Source organism: Dermacentor albipictus, chromosome 4 (genome assembly GCF_038994185.2).
Source record: "Dermacentor albipictus isolate Rhodes 1998 colony chromosome 4, USDA_Dalb.pri_finalv2, whole genome shotgun sequence".
In the NCBI taxonomy this organism is placed as follows: Eukaryota; Metazoa; Arthropoda; class Arachnida; order Ixodida; family Ixodidae; genus Dermacentor; species Dermacentor albipictus.
Genome location: NC_091824.1, coordinates 109,267,166 through 109,287,634, shown reverse-complemented (window position 1 = coordinate 109,287,634; position 20,469 = coordinate 109,267,166). Strand labels below are relative to the sequence as shown.

At 46.9% G+C, this 20,469-nt stretch overlaps 1 protein-coding gene across 2 annotated transcripts in view; it reads left to right on the top strand.

The window, feature by feature from the left end:
• The window catches only part of LOC135914051 (beta-mannosidase-like), a 48,073-nt gene that overhangs the window by 3,519 nt on the left and 24,085 nt on the right, over nucleotides 1-20,469 (top strand). For both annotated transcript variants that reach the window (XM_065446791.2, XM_065446790.2), the window contains exons 4-10: nucleotides 343-545; nucleotides 5,944-6,014; nucleotides 6,641-6,849; nucleotides 8,993-9,140; nucleotides 11,418-11,554; nucleotides 12,601-12,777; nucleotides 19,376-19,458. In XM_065446791.2, the coding sequence (XP_065302863.1) occupies nucleotides 343-545; nucleotides 5,944-6,014; nucleotides 6,641-6,849; nucleotides 8,993-9,140; nucleotides 11,418-11,554; nucleotides 12,601-12,777; nucleotides 19,376-19,458 (1,028 nt within the window). The remainder of the gene's footprint in view (nucleotides 1-342; nucleotides 546-5,943; nucleotides 6,015-6,640; nucleotides 6,850-8,992; nucleotides 9,141-11,417; nucleotides 11,555-12,600; nucleotides 12,778-19,375; nucleotides 19,459-20,469) is intronic.

The window sequence follows — 20,469 nt, the reverse complement described above, 5'->3', positions numbered from 1 at the left end:
TTTACGGTACATCGATACGATACTTTATTTGCTGTCCCGAATAATTTATTGCGTGTACTAATCGATGACGGCAGATTTGACTGAAGCGAAGGTTACATATTTCCCTGTTGCATGGAAGTTTCTTGAACATTATAACGCCGCATTGGCCGCCGATGACGGATCAAATGCAGACCGTGTTCCGTCGTGTACTCAAGCTGAGCTAAAAACACACTTGCATCCGTCGGTCCTTTTCGTCCGCGACCCGTTGGGCCCCTTGCGATTGAATATCGTGCAGAACCGACCCACACAAGATCATATGTGCGCTATCAAAGCATCCCGCCTTTGCCATGCCCGCCAATGCAGAGAAACAACACCATCGTGGTGAGCTGCGAGTCGCCGGTGCTGTACGCCCTTCGCAAGCACATGGAGCGACATGAGTCACGCTCCGTGTGGCCGACGTGTCCCCCACCGGAGCAGAGGGGGCAGTGTCACGTGAACATGATCCGCAAGATGCCGTGCTCGTTCGGCTGGGACTGGGGGCCTTCGTTCCCCTCCACCGGAATCTGGTCAGTGTGCGCCGCACAGTATATAGTGATGCAGGATTGAAGAATGATACACTCATATAGCGAGAGAATAAGTCGAATCTTGAACAGTGTCGCGCCTGTTTCAGGTTTATCGCATTCGAGGCGAACTAAAGTTGTCGTATAACGACATCGCAAAATGCAACGGTGCTCGAAACAAATTGAAGCGCTTATTTCCAGTGTAGTGTTGCCCCAGGAAGTACACGACGACGAAAGAAGACGCGGTGTACACAGTGTTGTGCCATACGGCGTGCCTGCATCGAGGCAACGGGTGCCCCCCCCCCCCCCCCCTTTGTTTTAAGTGGTTGCCCTTGGTGACAACCTTCAAAGTTCCAGGAAACTGCCGAACCTTTCAATGGGTCGAACCCTTTCCGTTTCGGGGTCACAGAGCATCACGACGAATCCACTGGCAGCCTTCAGAATTCCACAGGACTGCTGACCATTGCCGGAGAGACCGGTTTTATGCAGCTTGGACTTCGAGAAAAGTGACGAGGTTGACGTCAGCACCAGTCCTCCTCGTCCTGCCGACGATGGTACTCCCAAAGGGATTTAATGTAGAGCCGGCCCATTGTTAGAGAAAGAGTACCAGCCCCGCCGGACTGGTGCGCTCTTCGTCTCTGCTATTGTATGCTACCTGCTGTATGTAAATATTGTATAAAGCTTTTCGTCTCCTCTTTGTCGGCTTCAAGAGTCCGTCTCTCGTCTTCGACCCCGAGTCGCAATAACAGGCACCGTGCACACCGGCTCTTCTTCCGTCGTCGTTTATTTTCTGCGGCAACGTTACGTAAGTGAACCCAGGCCAACGAGCTCAGCGTTAAGTCTTTCTGAAGTTTAAGTGCCCCAGAGCAGCAGACCGACCTCTCCAAAACTGAGCCTTTGTTTTTTGTGAGGGCAAAGCCCTCACGCCAGACTTACTGGAAAAGTGGCACACTTACGCAAAACGTCGGGCCGAGACAAGTAAACAATTAAGATGTGTGCGCAGACGACGACGCACATAGCGCCTCTGACAGCGGTGGCACCATAATAATAATAATAATATTTGGGGTTTTACGTGCCAAAACCACTTTCTGATTATGAGGCACGCCGTAGTGGAGGACTCCGGAAATTTAGACCACCTGGGGTTCTTTAACGTGCACCTAAATCTAAGCACACGGGTGTTTTCGCATTTCGCCCCCATCGAAATGCGGCCGCCGTGGCCGGGATTCGATCCCGCGACCTCGTGCTCAGCAGCCCAACACCATAGCCACTGAGCAACTACGGCGGGTTGCGGTGGCACCAGCCCTGTGTACAGCGAACAACGCGTACGACCAGGCGTGAAACAACTGATGCGGAAATGCAGCACGCGACGCCACTGCTACTACGCAGTATACTGCGTGGTATAGCAGTGGCTGACAGCGCCCTGACAGAGACGCCTGCCGTGCCAGTATATACGCTGTATCGCGACGAACGTTGGCAACGGCGTTACTGGCGTCGCACCTCGATGGTATGGTGCACGAGATGAAACAGACAGAAAGCCTGTAAACATTTTGGCAGCTCTAGATTTGGCTTCACGTTTTGTGTTCTTTCCACCCGGACCAGTGAGCGCACCATGGTGCGGTAAGCAGACGACGTCTCAGCAGGAGCGCCAATGTGTGAGCGCAGGACGCCAATGGCAGCTTTAGGAGCCAGAGCGCCGCCCTTGACTATACGGCAGAGCCGATTAAGAGGATCGCGAGGGTGAATAATTTTGTTGCACAGTGTGAAACAGGATGGAGCACTAGCTAGCCCGGTATCATATCTTGCATGCGGGTGACTTGGCTTCGACGTTCTTTGCAGCTAAACGCAACAATTTCATGTGCGGGCTACCCGCATGCGCGTCCATAACATAGTACCACGAAGGTGGCGGCGCGAGAGCCTCTTCGGTGTCCTATAATTGCTATCGCAACAAAATGGTTCTTGTAAATAGTTCTCGCAGAAAGAAAAGAAAAACTGTTAGGTTCAAAAGCAGCTGAATTTTCAAACGCGCACACTCGAACTCGAAAAAGTTAAGGCCATACTCAGCCCATCTGAGCCCACTACGAAACAATTATCATGCATAAATTCAAGCCTCGTGAAGAACACTGCGAATACTGTTCAGGCGGAAGCCTTTTATGCGTACTGCGGTGGCCATACAGAAATTGTCAGTGTGGTGCAATGAATATAAAAGCGTCAAAATGGCGCAATTAGAATAATATAACCGTATCGAGGGCGATGAAATACTGCAATCGCAGAAAAGCGGTAGCAGCCGAACCGTGTGAAGAGCGTTTTGTAGAACAATTTTATTCTTTGGCGAGTACAAAGCTTGTTTTTAAACAACAATTGAAGCAACAAAAAGTAAGAAAGCTTTTACAGAAAGAAACCACGCAAAACAAAGAAAAAAAAATGAATTCGGAATATTTTTTATTTTGTTTGCTAAATAATCAACAGCCAGCTGCTATTTTTCCTTTAATTTTTTCTTCGAATTGTCACTTGAGCTTTGATCAGAATGCAGAGCGCCCGTATGTGTTCGAACGACCGACCTATGGGCGTGACGGGCTGCTCAGGCGGCGTAGCGGAAACGCCGGTCAACCAAGCCCTCCATGTCACGCTTGTCGGTTTCGGGTAGAATACGTACAAAACGCGACGGCCATTAACGCAACGCACCGCGGCATATCTGCTCGTCTGAGCTGCGCTGCGGTGGAGATTGCGGTGGAGCTGCGCTGCGGTGGAGCGCAGTGCGCCGAATGCGTGCACTGCGCACGAGAAGTCGTATCGGCACAGTTTAGCTGCGCAGCCACTTTCGGGTATGTTAAGTCTTGCAAATTCCTGTGCGTGGCAGTTACCTAAAAATAATAATAAAAAAAAACACGCAATCACTCGTGATTTTAGAGAACGGACAGCGTTTCACAGCGAAGCTGTATAACTCTATAGCGTCGAAGGAAATTTTCGTGTCGGTGGCATGGTAAGCAAAAAATACGTGTGCCGATCCCGAAGATAGTGCAATGCCGGGCCGACCCGCGGCGGAGGTGCAAAGCAGGCGTTAAGCACTCCCCATACGGGGCCGATCCCGAAGATAGTGAGATGCCGGGGCCACCCGCGGCGGAGGTGCAGTTCCCAATTAAGGGGCCCACATACGCGGCTTCGCTGGTCATCCTTCTTCACAAAGTGGAAGGGCACTGGGTCTTTTTTTTTTTTTGATCCAGCTTGCTGCATGGTTAAGCGAAGCCCAGGGCATACTCTCTACGAGGTGAGAACAGCTAGCGCATATTTTAAGCCGACGACGGTGCCTCTTCCGGTAGTAAACACCAAAATAAAGTAACCGGTGCAGCCTGGACACACAAACGAATCGAGCGAGACCGGCTTTACAGCCCGATGACGGCGAAACTCAATGCGGAGAGCACCCATTATAGTCACCATATATAGCGCCCATGCTGGTCGTATAGTCGCAGGGTCCGCCCGCCTTCGTCACTGCTTGGTGGAGCGAAGTGCACGCGCTTTCCGCGAGCTGTGTTACAGCTGGTAGCGCATGAAGTCGTGTGTACGTTTCAAGTACTCTTCGAGTACGAAAAATTATGCGCCTAACTCAGAAATACGCACAAAACGCGCGAGACTCGCGCTAATTCTCTGGCGCGGCGTCCTATCCGTACTTTACCCAACCAACTTACGTGTTTGCCACCAGGTTGCACCGCAATGGGCGCAAAACTACATAAGCCAGACACGTTTAGAGCATTGGTGAAAAGAAAAAAAAGCAGGGAAGAAATTGATGCGACCTGATGCGTTACATGCATTGGTAGCGATACAAGATAGATAGTGAAGTTTAGAAGAAAAAGAAAAAAATAAGATTGACGAGGTGTATACAAAAATTATAGAAATAAGACATGTACAGTACACTTGATTAACTCAAGCAGGCTAGGTGACCTTGTGTCACCGTCCCGTGCCAAAGGGGATGCCAATGAGTCATCATCATCAGCAGCATCGTCATCAATTCCAGACCGCTAGCCCCATAGGGTCATCAGTGAACGGACCCTGGCCCTGCCCGGGCTCGCTAAAAATTGCTTTACCCGGCCGGCTGGCCCATGCTTCCGGGCCAGCCAGGGCCCTTGGAGTGCTCTAATCTGGGTGATCACACCTGTTGTAGACCTTGCTTCTCGCATCGCGCTTCCACTCCCGACTCGCTTTTCCCATTTGCCATTACTCGTATTAGGCCAAAGAGCAATGCCATAAATGAAAAATTCATTTAAGAAGTCAATTTTTTTAGGTGACTTGGCCAAATGCGTTGGATGTATCCCTGAGAAGGCTGGAATGAGCGGTCACTTACCCACCATGCAGAGGTGCTAACTGGTCGGTTATCACCAAAAGCTGTCATACTTGTCTTCATTCTATACCACTCACCCTCGTCCCATGCCACTGGCCCTTGCTCTCCTTCGTATGGTCCGGAGTGGTAGCATTGTTGCCTGCACATATTTAGGAGGAGGTAACAACTTGCCTTTTTTTCTTTCTTTTTTTTTACTATGCGCGTCTCCGCCGCCGAGCTACGGTACGTCACTCTACCAAGTGCAAAACGCTAGCAAGCCGAGAATGATCAGCCTCGTTCGAAACTTATGACCTTACTTATAACTAAGGTTCTATTCTGGACCTTGTCAATTTCCGCCATATTGTCGAATTTGCCATATTGCCAGTTCTGATTGGCTCGTAGGGCTGCTACGGCCTCTCTGATTGGCACAGAACGCCAACATGGCGGGATTCGCTAGCGTAAAAAAATACACCTCCAGGCTTGCCTGAAAAAGCGCGCTTGTGATAAGAAGGCTTGTTGCACGTTCCACTCTTCATCTCGTGAGCTGCTACATACCATAAGCGAGTTTTGTTTTAAAAGCCTGTGAAGAATTCTGGAAGTCTGCGGGCAACATAAGCAATAAAGCACGTAACCATGGTGTTGTCGGTTAAGCCTTTTTCTCGCAAGCTAAGTGTCCGAAGCAGACGTCCTACTCTGGCTAAGTTTTATTTCTTCCTTTACGCTCTCATTCGGTATAGCATGCGTACTGGGATAGAAAAATAACGCCCGAAGTTAAGTTTAACTAGAAAAAAAATATCTGTGAAGCATCTTTGACAAAAGCACATATGAATTAAACAATTAAAGTCGATTTCATATACATATTAATTTTAATGCTCTTCGACGAAATGTTTTCAATACCTGCCCTGAAAGTACCATGACAGCATTTGCTGAAGGAGTGGCCTTGTCCTTTTGCAATGCGAATTTCATCGTGTTTGTGAGGAGCACATAAGAAGTTATCCTTGCTCTTGATCGCGCGACATGCGAAAGGTTTAGGCATGTAGTCGATATTAACTTGCCATCTGGTTATTGAAGATTTCTCCGTTTCTTTGGCAGGAAACCGATTGAACTAGAGGCCTACAACGGAGCTGCTATTCGAGATGTTACTGTGACGACGACACTACAATGTGAGTTTGAACCATGGGTCATGTCGTAATATAGAGTAACATGACAAAATTTACGCATCGCATGTACAACCACGGGAATTCACACGTCACGTGATACCTACTGGCGGAAAAGCAAGAAGCATTATTCCTTAAACCCTGGTGCCCGAATACACACGTGCTTTTCAATGGCAGGAAGCATATTAAGAAACAGATAATGCGCTGTTGAAATTTCTTATGTTTCATAAGTAATTTTCGCTGAGCTCATCACTCGTGAAAGTATTGCTAGAATTTAAGGCTACCGTTGACCGCTACTACAACACGTGGCGCTCGCGTCATTGCCGTTACGCGATAATTATGAGGGGAGCTTAACTACGCTTCCGAGTTAAAAAAGCGATAACGTTTTTCATACATTTGTCGGTGACACCTATGCACGCGACTTTACGACCTCAAGGCGCTTACACACCGAGGCCCGTATTCACAAAAAAGATCTTACGCTATAGTGTTGTTCGTAAGATAAAATGCGAGCCAATCCTTATGCTGGACATGTTTCACCCAATGGTAAACAGCACTTACGAACTAAAATCGTTGCGAATTGGGCCCCGAGATTTTCACCGCAGTTAACCGCTGCTTATTGGTCGACTACGCAGGGACGAATGACGGAGTGGACAGATGGGCCATCGAAGTCGGCGTGTTCTTCACGCTGTTTCGACATGCACCAGAAACGGGCACCATATTGATTAGCCTGGATGACATCTTGTTGCGCACTACAGAGGTGAACTTCATGAATCTTAAAAAGCGCAACCTACTGTTTGCAGATTACAGTGGAATGGCGAAAATTGCCGTGGGCATCCCAGACGTGAGTTCCTTTCGCACATTAACTGCTTTTACCGTTAGTACAGCGTGCTAAATTGGAATGCATTAGCGTGAAGCAGCCATGTTTTTGCGGTCAAGTACGCAACAATATTCGGCGGCAGTATTTTGCTATAGTTTAGAATAAGCACTAAAAAAAATAGTGACGTTTCGTGAACGCGGGTTACGCGCGGGTGTCATTCCTATATAATTGCAATAGCCTTGATATGGACAGTCCAGGCGCATTTTCGCCATCGTTGTCGCCGCGATGTTCCTTACAAAATCTAAGGGCGATAACATCGTCCTCGCGCGTCGCATGCTGTATGTGCGAGTGAAAGCGCGCAACCTGGCGCGACGGTGAACCGAATCGCGCACAAGGAAGGAAAGCGGGAAGGCAGCGCGGGAGGGAGGGGGGGGGGGGGCTTGTATTCTGGCAGCAGCTGCGTAGTTTGCGCAGCGGCGCGTGCCGTATCTTGAAAGCGATCTGCAGATGGCTGATACCTTTGTGCATGCTGCGTTCTCACCGCTCGTTATGCGTTGAAGCGATAGACCACGCGACGGTCGCTTCGCCCGCTGCTGCTGGCGCGCTCCTTCCGGCCAGCACTTGTTCAGCTCGAGCCCGGCGCTTGGCGACGACTTCGGGGTCCGCCAACTCGCGGTCGCCCTGCCGCCGCTTGCGTTGCTGCTCCGTCCTTCTCGCACGGCGCTCGGCAACTCGATCACGAGACGAACCCGGTACCTCCATAGCGCGCGCACAACCTGTAGCAACTGCCATAAGAGGTCAACCCAGCGCACCTCGCCTACCCTCCTCCTCTGCAAAGCTTCGCCTCTTTTCTCCTTCCCTGCTTCGCTCAACGCCACCTAGACTTTCCTCTAGGGGGCGTTGGTTTGCCGCGCACTACCCCTCGATGGCCCTCGGTGCGCCTAGGCATTTATGCTTGCGCGTAAAGCTGAAAAAAGAAATCAGTTTGCGCAGAGCAGTTCGCTTTCATGGTCGCAATAACAGCTTCTTCGAATGTTTGGGTTGTGATTATGCGAGGTTGCACACATCTCCCTTCTTTTTTGTTGTTGTGGTTTCACTGTCGTCGAGCTCAGACACTATATTAGGGACAACATAAAGACCAGTGTTTGGCGTGTGCCCGCGTACGACCACACGACAGAAGCGGCGTTATCTATAGAAGCCCTTGCGGAAACATTGGCGTGTTGCCATGATGGGTGTTTGCTGAGTATCATCAGCCAACGCAGGCCACGATAGGTTTTTTTTGGATGCATGAAAATGGTTGTATAGATTCGTTCAGTGCCGCACGTCCATATTAACTTAGAGAAAATTGTACATATTTTATAACAAGCCGATGAAACCGAATGTAATGAAATCCTCTGTTGACTTTTTTGTTTTCGGCGGAGGAAGGGTCAGGGGGAGCGAAAAAAAAAAGAACGAACCGAATACTGATAGCGTACAGAAAGGGGATCGATACTGTGAAACTGAAGCGCAAAGTGGTATTATGTGATCTGTTGCTCTACAAATGATCTAACGCACGATAACATCCAAAAAGGCCGAGGGCATGGGCTCAGACGTTTATTGAAAAGGGAAACCTTGTACCATGAAATCAGTTTTGTTCAGTCACTTAGTAAATATAAGCTACATTTCTTGAAACAGTTTTCTTTTGTCTCTTGAATTTCGTCCTCCTTAACGTTGCTAATATATTTACGGGCAAGCTATACACACTACAGCTTTCGTGTTTGTCTCTTGTAGTCACTCCCATGAATTGTTGAAACGTATAAAATTGCGCGTTGAATCAGACCTGCTGTGTCCCGTTAACGTACAGTCGACCAAAAAAGTTTACGGGCCACGGGGTCTCAGAAAATGCTAAATATACGAGCTGCCTTTAAAAGTAGCCAGTAAAACCGTACATCACAATATTGTTCGCATATACCAGTAAAGGCTGGCAATGGGAATACCAGGCTGCATTTGGAGGCTGCGGAGATATTCCGCTTTTTGTCAAGTCTCTTGGTCCGTAAACTTTTTTGGTCGACTGTACATGCATGTGCGTATGATGTTAATGAAAGCACCTTTAAATCGACATAGTGGTTGCGATTCCTAACAACGTTTTTGATATCTTGAGCAGCTAAATTGTGATCTGCTTCTATAGACTATAGCAATAGAGCGCTGGTGGCCGACCGGCTACGGAAGTCAGAAGCTGTACCAGCTCAACGTGACCATGTCTGTCAGCGGCGACCTGTGCGACAAGATCATCAAATTTGGATTTCGCACCGTCGAACTCAAGGAAGATGCTATCGGTAAGTCCCCTCTGAGATATTTCCAACATGTAATCAGAGTAAAGACGTGTTTTATTGCTTTCTGTGGCCCACTGTGACAAATGGGCGCTTTTCCCGGGTTTTCCTTATGCCAAAAGATACGGCGTTGGCCCCGGTTCATTAATTGTCCTTTTGTTTTTCAAGTATTCGAGACATCGTCCATATAGTTATGTCGTACCGCAATTTGTCGACAGTGCTAAAGAGGGCTAGACCTTCAGTAATACACATATAAAGGAAATCTAACTCAATTTGTTCACATTTTAATTCTGTCTTAATTTCAATCGTGAATATAAAGACCCTGCGACGTGAGGACCATGCTCGAACGTGTTGGATTACCACAATCAACACAAGTCTAGTTGCTGAGTGCTTCAACTACGGCACTTTCTCAACCGCGAAGAAATGTGTGGGCGACTAAAACATGAATCACCTACCTCGCCCTACATTTTAATTTTCGTCCATTTGATATCCTTGAACTAGGTTTCTTACCCCCATATGCAGAAATGCAACTTAAGTCGAAGCACATGCTTGACTTGATTTAGATGACGCCTGGCGTTAACGTGCCCAAAGACGCTCACTGCGTTTCCTTCGGCGCGTTCCCGATAGGCGTCACTCAAATCAAGTCAAGCATGGGCTTCAACTTAAGTTGCATTTCTGCATACGGGGGTTAGCCCTTTATTGAGAAGTGCTGCCTGCAGGCCACATATCCAAAATTTATGTTTTCTTGCCGAGTTTCGGTATAGAGTACAAAATGTCTGGCTAAATGTATTCAGCCAACGCTGAAATACAGGCTGCAAGCGTCATTTGTTGGTTGAGAGCAGGAAGCAGGGCGGGAAAGAAATTTCGCACGTGACCGACTTTCTTTTGAAAGTATACGCTCAGAGGAAACATACCGGTGCAAGATCTCTGGCTACAGTGGTGTCAAGCACGTGGTGTAAAGCAAATAAAATATGCGCCTATGGTCCACATAGGACGAAATCTGTCTTTACAAATTTCAAACGGATCCATGGATAGCTTGTGGTGAAGCGCACTCTTAGTTTCCTGCAGAACATTATTTCTTTTCGTTCATCATGCTTATTGTCAATGTGTTTTGCATATATTTAGATAAAAAATAAACATTTGTTTGAGGGGTAGTTGTATGTGCCGTTATTAATTGTGTAAGGGCGGTCTTAATAATACTACTACCTCGTGTTATATCTCTTGTAGTATAGGACGTGGCACGAGACGGCAGTGTGTTGTAGTGATTCATGTGCAGCCATTTCCAAAAGTATACCATACCCCCACTCATTCATGCACACACACACACACACACACACACACACACACACATATATATATATATATATATATATATATATATATATATATATATATATATATATATATATATATATATATATATATATATATATATATATATATATATACGTGTGTGTGTGTGTGTGTGTGTGTGTGTGTGGCGATCATTTTTAAGTTTTACAGAACATTAACAAATTTACTTCACACATGGACTTATTTCTTTTTTCATTTTATACACCCTAATGTTAACGCGCTACAGTATCAGTATCATTGATTCATAACACCTAATCGCTACAGAGATTATAAGGTAATTCCTGAGGCACCACTCTAGGCGCCTTACAAGTGTGAAATTTCCACTGGGACCGCAGGTAGTGATCGAACATAAGGACTCGACCGCCAGTGATGACATCCATCCATCCATCCATCCATCCATCCATCCATCCATCCATCCATCCATCCATCCGTCCATCCATCCATCCATCCATCCATCCATCCATCCATCCATCCATCCATCCATCCATCCATCCATCCATCCATCCATCCATCCATCCAGTAGTTTCTATCTATCTATCTATCTATCTATCTATCTATCTATCTATCTATCTATCTATCTATCTATCTATCTATCTATCTATCTATCTATCTATCTATCTATCTATCTATCTATCTATCTATCTATCTATCTATCTATCTATCTATCTATCTATCTATCTATCTATCTATCTATCTATCTATCTATCTATCTATCTATCTATCTATCTATCTATCTATCTATCTATCTATCTATCTATCTATCTATCTATCTATCTATCTATCTATCTATCTATCTATCTATCTATCTATCTATCTATCTATCTATCTATCTATCTATCTATCTATCTATCTATCTATCTATCTATCTATCTATCTATCTATCTATCCTTCTAATCTAATCTTTTTCTAATGCTTGCTTCCATGCCGAAGACGATAACGGCGCGGAGTTCTACTTTAATATCAATGGTGTGCCAATATTCGCCAAAGGGAGCAACTGGATTCCACCGGACATCTTTCTGGAAAGGGTTAGGGAAGAGTACGTCAGAGAGCTGCTGCAATCCGCCAAGGTGCGTTCATCCTGCACACTTGCTCACAGAACTCCTTACAGCATCCTCACTCCCGTGTCCATGTTGAATAAAAAAACTTAGCAGTTCTTGAAAAGCTTGAGGAGTTTAATGGAAAAGTATCTCACACAGCGCGACAGATAGGTGGAAAAAATGAAGAAACGATATTGATTTGAAAATTACATGATGAGCAGTCTTCTGTGAAAATAATAACCGGTCTTTACATGCAATTTATCCACTTTTGAATTTTCCAAAGTACGTCCAACGATTACGATACTCCCTAATGCAAAATTTGAGCGCAGCTGTGTACGTGTGTTCATTTCGCGATTCGAGGCTGAAATTCCCACACCGACTGGCAGTGGGCCAGTGCCGTCAGCGCCTTCGCAGAGGGAGCGGCTGTGTAGGAACTCTGGCATGATCTGTGCCATCGGAGCCACCTACATGTGGAATACGACGACGACGAACGCGCGAGCAGTGTCACGAGAGCATTCGCGCGGTTACGGCAAGGGACGCCGACGCTCAATTTAGGAACGGGCACCAACGAGCTGTGCTCTACAAGAGAGGTACCAACCGCTCGCGATTGAATACTGTACGCATTAGTTTAAGTAAAACGGGCGTATGGTACAAGCTACAGCATAAGTGCACAGTGTTTTTGATGCGCAAAACTAGTAGAGGCACTTTTTGCTATGGGCACCGTCAGCCGTCGCAGTTTAAGTAGGAAACGAGCGCTAAACTATTGTCCAATATGTTTGTCCACGTGTTCCTTTTTACGTCTTCGAACTTATATTGTTGTCTTTCTCATTCCTTGACTCACTGTTCTTCTGACATTGCAACTAAATTTTCGTTAATCTATGTAAGATATATAAAAGAATTACAATCTTTTAGCTAATGACATTTTCCGAGACTGCTACAACGACAAAGCTCTTGTCACAACTTGAATATTCGGTTTTGTGTCGGTAATTGGCTTTGTGTGACGTTCTTGCATAGCTGTTCAGAGACGCAAGGAAATGACGTAGTAAAAGAAAAGGGGGGTCTGTGCATGGGCGCAGGATGCCAACATGAACATGATTCGTGTGTGGGGCGGCGGCATTTACGAGAGTGACTACTTCTATTCCCTGGCGGATGAACTTGGGATTCTGGTCTGGCAGGACCTGATGTTCTCTGTCAGCCTCTATCCTGCAGATAATGCCTTTCTTCGCAGTGTTGCCTTTGAAGTGAAGCAACAGGTAAGTGTGCCTTCAGAACGACTTTGAAGGGTTTGCTGCTTTAAAACCTGTTGCGGAGATTGTGGACTTTACAAATTTGTCGCCTGCTACATCGCAAACAACATACGGAATTTCGAAAATCGCAAGTTCAGTAGACGTGCTTTGGTCAAGTGCCGCCTTAGTTTTGAGAACACGGAAAACCACGAAAGCCAGCACTTCAGAGTGGTTCCTCGTAATGGTTGTATATTGTTGAAATAAGGTTTGACTGATCACTTAGAAACACGAAATAAATGTGTCTCACGATAAAGCCAAGAGGACTTCATTTCGCGGTTAGGGGCGCCGCGCAGCTTGACTGAAGCGAGGCGAGTGCGTGCTTCCTTGTCACGTGCTTGTGCCACCTTTTAAAGCTAGATGGCGCTCATAGCGGCGCACTAGCGGTCCCCATAGATAATATGAGAGGATTGAAGGACTCGTGTTTGAGAACGCCAAGACTATGGCTATGATATGAAAGAAGCGAAGAAAGGAAAAGGCTGCCGCTGGCTCGACTAGGACACGCAGTGGCCGCGGTCACGTCCTGTAGAATATGAGGCGACGGAGGAGCCCGATGTCATCAAGAAAAAGCGCCATGCTTTCGCATGCAATTGTATGGCATTTGGCTGTGTTGCATGTGGAAAGAGAGCGACCATTCGAATAACACCCGACTGAATAAATTGGCAGCATTTTCGTAGCGGTGGCTCCCTCCCAGGATAGCTAATATTTCGATGGCTCGGCGTTTGCGCCTTCTCATCATCATCATCATCCTCACCGTCATCATCATAGTCATGATCCTTCTGCACTCGTTGAAACGAGAATCGTAAAGGTAACATTGTCGACAGCTAGGCCTTCGACGCAGTCAAAACAGGCTCAAATTATTTGAAGAGGAATCGGCATAGCTTGGCAACTGAATTTTCAAATTCTCGATTGATACAATGTATGCTTATTGACGCCGCACAAAGAAAATGACGAAAAATGTGCGATTGTAGGAAAAAAAGGGCATGTGATTCGTTGCTTGAAATACTTTACCGTTTATCTTTGCAAAACGTAATCACTCGTAACTTTAAGAAAAATACGGCCGCAATTTCCTTCAGGGAAATTGTCGTGGTGCGCTAATTATAGTGGCGAAACATTATATGTGGCTCCTTATTTGCGCGTTTTCGAGCTAAACTTTCTTGCTTCTCTTATTCCGTTAGATTAGGGTAGCGCTGCCTACCCCTGTCTTTTCTGGCGCATGACGTAGTAGTAACGCTCTCCTTTGGTCGAAGCATGTTTGCAGACCGAGAGCTGGGCCGCCATCTTGTACACGTTCGAAAAGCCGACGTTCGATATCGCCTCGCGCGATTGTCCAGGCTGCGCCGATATCGCGGCTTAGGCCAATCTAGTCCAATCGCGTGAGGCGAAATCGAACGTCGGCTTTTCGAACGTGTACAAGATGGCGGCCCAGGAGAAGCTGTGGGCGAGCGGCAAGCGGCGCTCGGTGTTCGATCATTGCGCCAATGAACGTATGCCTCCACGCCGGGTTGGGCGCGAATTGCTACGAATTGCGCGGTAGCGGCGCCTCTAGGGTGTGAAGGGGGCAGAGAGTCGCACTTCGTTACGCGTGATGTGGCCTTCGTGCCCAGGGGGCGCAGGACCCCCGAATTATTGTACGGTCCCGTGACCCACCGTAAATAAACCCTTACTGCGTAGATAATAGAGGTTGGCTATTTTCAAAGTCCCAAGTTTACTTATCACTTCGCGCTCCATCAGAAAAAACCATGAAATTGAGTTTTATCTTAAATTTCATTAGATAGGTGCTGTATACACATTTTTTCATGGACGCCACCATATTGCTACGCAGTGGCGCCATCATGGGCAGTCGGCATGCTGGGTTGGGCAAGCGCTCCGTTTTGCATGGCAGATATGCGTTCGGCGATAGTTTCTGGTGTTTGTTTTCGCGCTCGCGCGGTCTATTTAGCATCACGTGCGTCTTCTACGCGCTAACCGGTTCTGTGAGACGTACTGAAGTGGTTTAAGTCGGTATGGCCGGTCTTTCTGCTGGCATTGAAGCGGACAGAGCTCGCAGCGCGATGTGTGCGCACACATATTTGAGCCTACAATCAGCCTCGGAGATCAATTGTGTATTTCTGAATGTTTCATTCACTAATGTGACCTTCTTGCTGTATTATCTTCTAGTTCGAAGTCGCGGCTTAGGCGAAATGAAACATACGCGACAATCGTAACAGCGTGGGTACCGTTCTGCTACAAGCGTTCAAACTGTTAGCTGCAGATTGCATTGAGTTACTACTTGGTTCGGTAGATGACGTCTCCACCCATGAATACAATAGTTTTGGCTAGTAATAGCAGCATACCTTACAGTCTGAGTTAAGCTTGCCCAGCAAAGCGACCGTTTACGAACTGCGTGGGCATCCTAAGCAGTGGTGCTGGATTAGAGATATATTTGTTCTATATAGCGCATGCATGGTCCAAGCTTACGGCATCAGCGGTTATATATCTGTAAACGTTGTGCGGTGTGACTAGGCGAGGTCGTATTACGGCGTTAGCCCGTTTTCTCTTGCTTTTTAGAGAAAGAGGATGATAAAATAGCAGAATTTTTTTTTCGGTTGTGTTCGTTCCGTTCTCTATGACGCACTCACACGTATTACGAAAATTTTGTCCTAAAAAATAGCCATCGCATTCTTTTTATGCGATCCCTCTCATATATCATGGCTGTATACAGGCGAAAAAGGCAATGACGAAGCACACAGCTTATATATGTATCGTGCTGGTTTACCAAACGCAGTGATCGCTGTTTTGAGCAGCGCCATCGGCCTCATGCAGGAAGGCTAGCGTAGACATATAGTGATTTCAAGTCTACTAGACTTGAAATGCGTGAGCACGACGCCGGTGCATCACAAATATTCGATAGCACCTGCCGTTTAGATGCTTCGTGGTTGCCTTAGGTTGGCCGTGCACGAGTATGCGCTCTTATGTTTTACTCCTTACGCGAAGCGATCAGACAGTGAGCTGAATTACCATTTACTGCTGGTAATATAGAGCCACTGGTTTTATTTTGCTGAATTAAAACCGATATAAGCAACATAGTTCACAACACATACGCACACCGCGTCTGATTATGCGCGTCACATTTTTGCAACCCCAAGCCATATTTCTCGCCTACTGTAGTTACCGATGCACCGAAAGGCTTTCCTGACGACCTTATATGAACGGACATGGCGTAAATTTTACAAAGTACGATCTAAAACATTCCGAAATTGTTCCGCAGCACGCGACAGCAATACTTTCATGCAGCGCCGCGCCGGATCGCCGAAGCCAGAGAGGAGGAAAGGCTCGCCGCGCGCCCTATCCTCCTCGCCCGATGAAAAGGTCTACATGTCCTCATAATTTTCGCTTAATGGGGACAATTATTAATATGGCTAGTCTAGATTGTAGCATTATTTTGCCGGAATTGTAAGCAGACAGACAGACAGACAATGAACTTTATTTGATCCTGAGGAGCTTCAGCGGAGGTCCCTATCGGGGACCCGCGGAAGCCGCTGGCCGCGTCCAAGTCGGGGCAGGAATACCGTGATGTTCCGCCCTTTCTCGGGCCCTCTGGATTGCCTCTAGTTGTGTCTGGAGCGATGGGCTCCGGAGTGCCTCTTCCCAGTCGGCTTCGCTGGAGAGAGGGCCGTTAGGTAACGCAGGGCATTGCCAGAGCATGTGCGCTAAGGAGCAATAGATCTCATTACAGTCCGGACAGCTCGAATCAACGTCTGTGTAGATACCGCTGAAAAAGCCCAGCGAAGGGAATGAGCCCGTCTGGAGCATTCTAAGTAAAACTGACTGAGACCTGTCTAACTTTGGGTGAGGAAGAGGATAGGCCCTTCTGCTAAGCCGATAGTGAGATGTTATCTCGTGAAAAGTAAGGAGCGGATCGTTCTGCTGGATTTCATCCTGTCCCCATAAAGCCAGGAAATCGATTTTTCAAAGTGAAACGAAAATCGAAAATGACCTTGCGTGATTGCTAAGAGCTTTCTGTATAATGCTTCGCATAAATAAGCAATCTTGTTTTCATCTAACCAACTCCTTTACGCGCATTTCATTTACCAGGGCAATACATTCCATGGAACGATATGTCGTATATACTGAAGTATATACTATAATACTAAAGCGGACTTAAAACGAAAACAGTACATCTGAGTGAAATCAGAGACTGTTGTTGTCTAACTCTATTTGTTTGCTTGTCTTGAAAGTGGTTATACAACCTTCAGTTGGAGGTTGGCATTTGCTTCCTGAGTTACTATCACCGCATGATCACGACATGGTGGCATATGAGTGCGCGATGACGCAGGGTACAGGTTTCAGCAGAAAAGCAAATATAGAAACGCAGAAGAGACGTTACAAAGCCTAATTTTACTTAATATCTTGTTTTTTTAGAGCACAGTTCTTAGGCGCCCGTCCCTGCGTTGAGCTTCGGCGTGCCTAGTCCTCCCTCGGCGTAACCGAGCGGACAAGCACAGCGAACGATGAAAGAGCGAAGGAGGGAGCGCAGCGGGGGATAAAAGACCGCGATAGCGAAGAAAGCGCGGAGGAGGAAAGCGGAGGAGAAGAGTATGGCGAAAGGGTGAGGAGAAAAGCAGAGTGCCGCACGAGACCACCAGATGGCGCCGTAGAATTAGAGCACACTTTATTAGCACACTTTATTAGTATTACAGCATCCTATTAGAATGTGAAGACGTCTACCCAGCGGTCGATTTAGGCACCACTGGCCTCTTTGAAGCCCTTGGGTTCAGCGGGAGCAGTGGTAAAGCAAACAGGTCCTCAATAGAGGCGATTGGAGGATTGGTGGAAGAAAAGTAGAGAAACGACAAAGGACGGAGACGTACAAAAGCACAGTTCGCAATAGGGGATCAGAAAATTTGGACGTGGTAGTTCATAGTGTTTTTTTTTTTCGTTTTTCAATGGTTAACCTAGGTAGGACATTAGGCAGCATAGTAGCAAGAGCTTGGTGGCGCAATCCACCACCCCGTTCCAAAGGGGACGCTCATAACATCCATCCATCCATCCGGGAAGCTCACAGTAAAATGTATTATGAAGAATGACTGAGGAATATGGAAGGAAGTAAATGGGCTGGTAGACGGTTGAGGCATTTGTACAGAAAAAAAAAAAACATTGATTCACGGTGGAGGAAAAGAACTAGGAAGCTTACCAGCAAATATGCGGCCTGTAGGGTGGACAACACAGCAACAAAGAATGTCAAGCGGAAAGTCAGAGAGGCTGAAATAATCTCCTGGGTGGCGGCAATGAAAAATGAACCTGCCATGAGTGACTGCTTAAGAGCAAAAAACGAAATCAGGAAAGAAACAATTTATGATAACTCAAAGGGAAGCTCATTAATTTTCGAAGCGAGATCGGGATGCCTTAAAACCCACACCTATAAAGCGAGATACAAGAAGGAAGAAGAAGCATGTGCTCACTGTGGCAAAGCTAAGGAAACTATGGAGCATGTTTTATTAGAAAGGGAAGATATCTATCTGCCCAGTGGTTGATTTAGGCACCACTGGTCTCCTCGAAGCCCTTGGGTTCAGCGAGAGCAGGGGGAAAGTGAACATGTCCGCAATAAAGATTAGTACGAGGCGATCGGAAGATTGATGGAAGAAAAGTAGGGAAACAGCAAAAAACGGAGACGTGCAAAAACAAAGTTCACAATAGGGGATAAAAAAACTTGGTTATGGGAATTCATCGTGGTTTCTTTTTCTTTTTCTTTTCTTTTCCTTTTTAAATCTAGGTAGGGCATGAGGCAGTACAATAGCAAGAGCTTGGTGGCGCAACCCACCGCCCCGTTCCGAAGGGGACACTCTTAACATCCACCCATCCGTAAAGCATCAGCGGTTACGGCGACGCCTTGCGAGCGCATAGCTTTCGCCGCAAGCTTTTCCCGGTAAAGAATACGGTTGCATAAGCTGATGTTGCCGGGAAGCGGCAACTGTGTGGCCGGTATATATAGCGCCGCTCGTCGCGGGTACGCCAGTCGGTGTGGTGATCAGTGCGACGCCTCAATATATCGCAAACTGAAAACACGTATAGAGCTGCGCTCAGATTTCGCATTAGGAAGTATCGTAATCGTCAGTGCATTTTTTTTTTTGCTAACGAGAGGTTATCTAGCCGCAGTGATTATCTCCCACAACATGTGATACCGCAGGAAGCGTGCTTTAGGGGTTTAAAGACTTTGCTGCCAGGATTTAATTTTCAGCCGCTTTTCCTGCGTGTAGCAGGTAGGCGTTCGCGGTAAAAATGGCAGTTTATTCAGCTCGGATTTGCGACTTGCCAGTTGCGTTTTGGGAAACAGAAATATAGTTTGAAGCCACCGTGCCTCTCTTGGTTTGCGCCTGCCGCCTGACTAGGAATGAATAAAAAGTTGTTTTTGTGCTCTCGCGAGAGCCTGCAGAACAACACGGACAATACACGTCAGGACGCGTTTTTTTTTACTGTTGCAAAGACGCGCAACGCGTGTTTATCGACTTAATGTTTCTTTGTAGCATTTATTACTAATATCGGGTGACGTATAATCGGCGATAAACAAAGTTGTCCTTCTACGTAGGTTCGTCGTCTTCAGCACCATCCGTGTCTGATCGTATGGGCTGGCAACAACGAGAGCGAAAATGATTTCGTCAGTGAGATATGGTAAGTGATACCGAAACCACTTGACTCCGTCGCATTTCGACTAACCAGGGGTGCTATTCTGGACGTTTACAAATACGGCCGCATTGTCCAATTTGCCATCTTGTCAGCTCTGATTGACTTAGAGAGCTGCTACGTTCCCTTTGATTGACTCAAAATGCCGCTATTACAGAATTTGGCGATATGGAGGAGGTTTACAATGTCCAGAAATTTCAAGGTGCCGCTATGCGTACATTTTTTTTATTTCATAAATTAGAAAGCTGCCGTTGCTGTAGCCTCTGATGATGTGAAGAGTGCGTTAATCTTGAATTATAATACGAACGTAGCAAGGGAACAGTGCGAAACGTTGCAAAAGGTTCATAATGTACAACCGGTATTATTACAAATAAACGTTTCTTTTGGGGAAATGATGGCCTCGAGTAGAAATGCCAACAGCGCCCCAGAGCTATACAAATGCTATGAACATGAATCATGAAAAAAAAAATGGCTGTGGCTTAGGTAAGGTTAAGCCCAGGATGCGAAGCATACTAGCCTTTATTTTAGTTGTTGAACCACTGTTTAGCCTGGTGAACTGCTGTTGCTTGGCTATATTTGGTTCGGCTAGACGAAGAAACAACTCATGCATTACTTCTTCGCCTTCAAGAGTGGAACGCGACAGCGTTCCCGTCGACCCGCCAAGGGGTGTAAGACAATGGGCTACAGGGCAGCGACTACGCGTCCCGCATTGGACGCGGTGAGCGTCGAGCAAAGCAGCGTTCGGCGCGGCAACGAAATGTGCGCCTGAGCAAGAGACGCACGCCTTAGAAACAGCGCGTTTCTAAGGCAACACCGCATTCACTAGAGGCGCTTTTGTACCGCTTTGAAGCGTTGTACTCGTGGCTCAGTGGTAGCGTCTCCGTCCCACACTCCGGAGACCCTGGTTCGATTCCCACCCAGCCCGTCTTGCAAGAGTTGAGCCAAAGCCACTTCTCCTCTGTCGTGACGTCACGGTGTCACGTGATTTCATGGTCACCG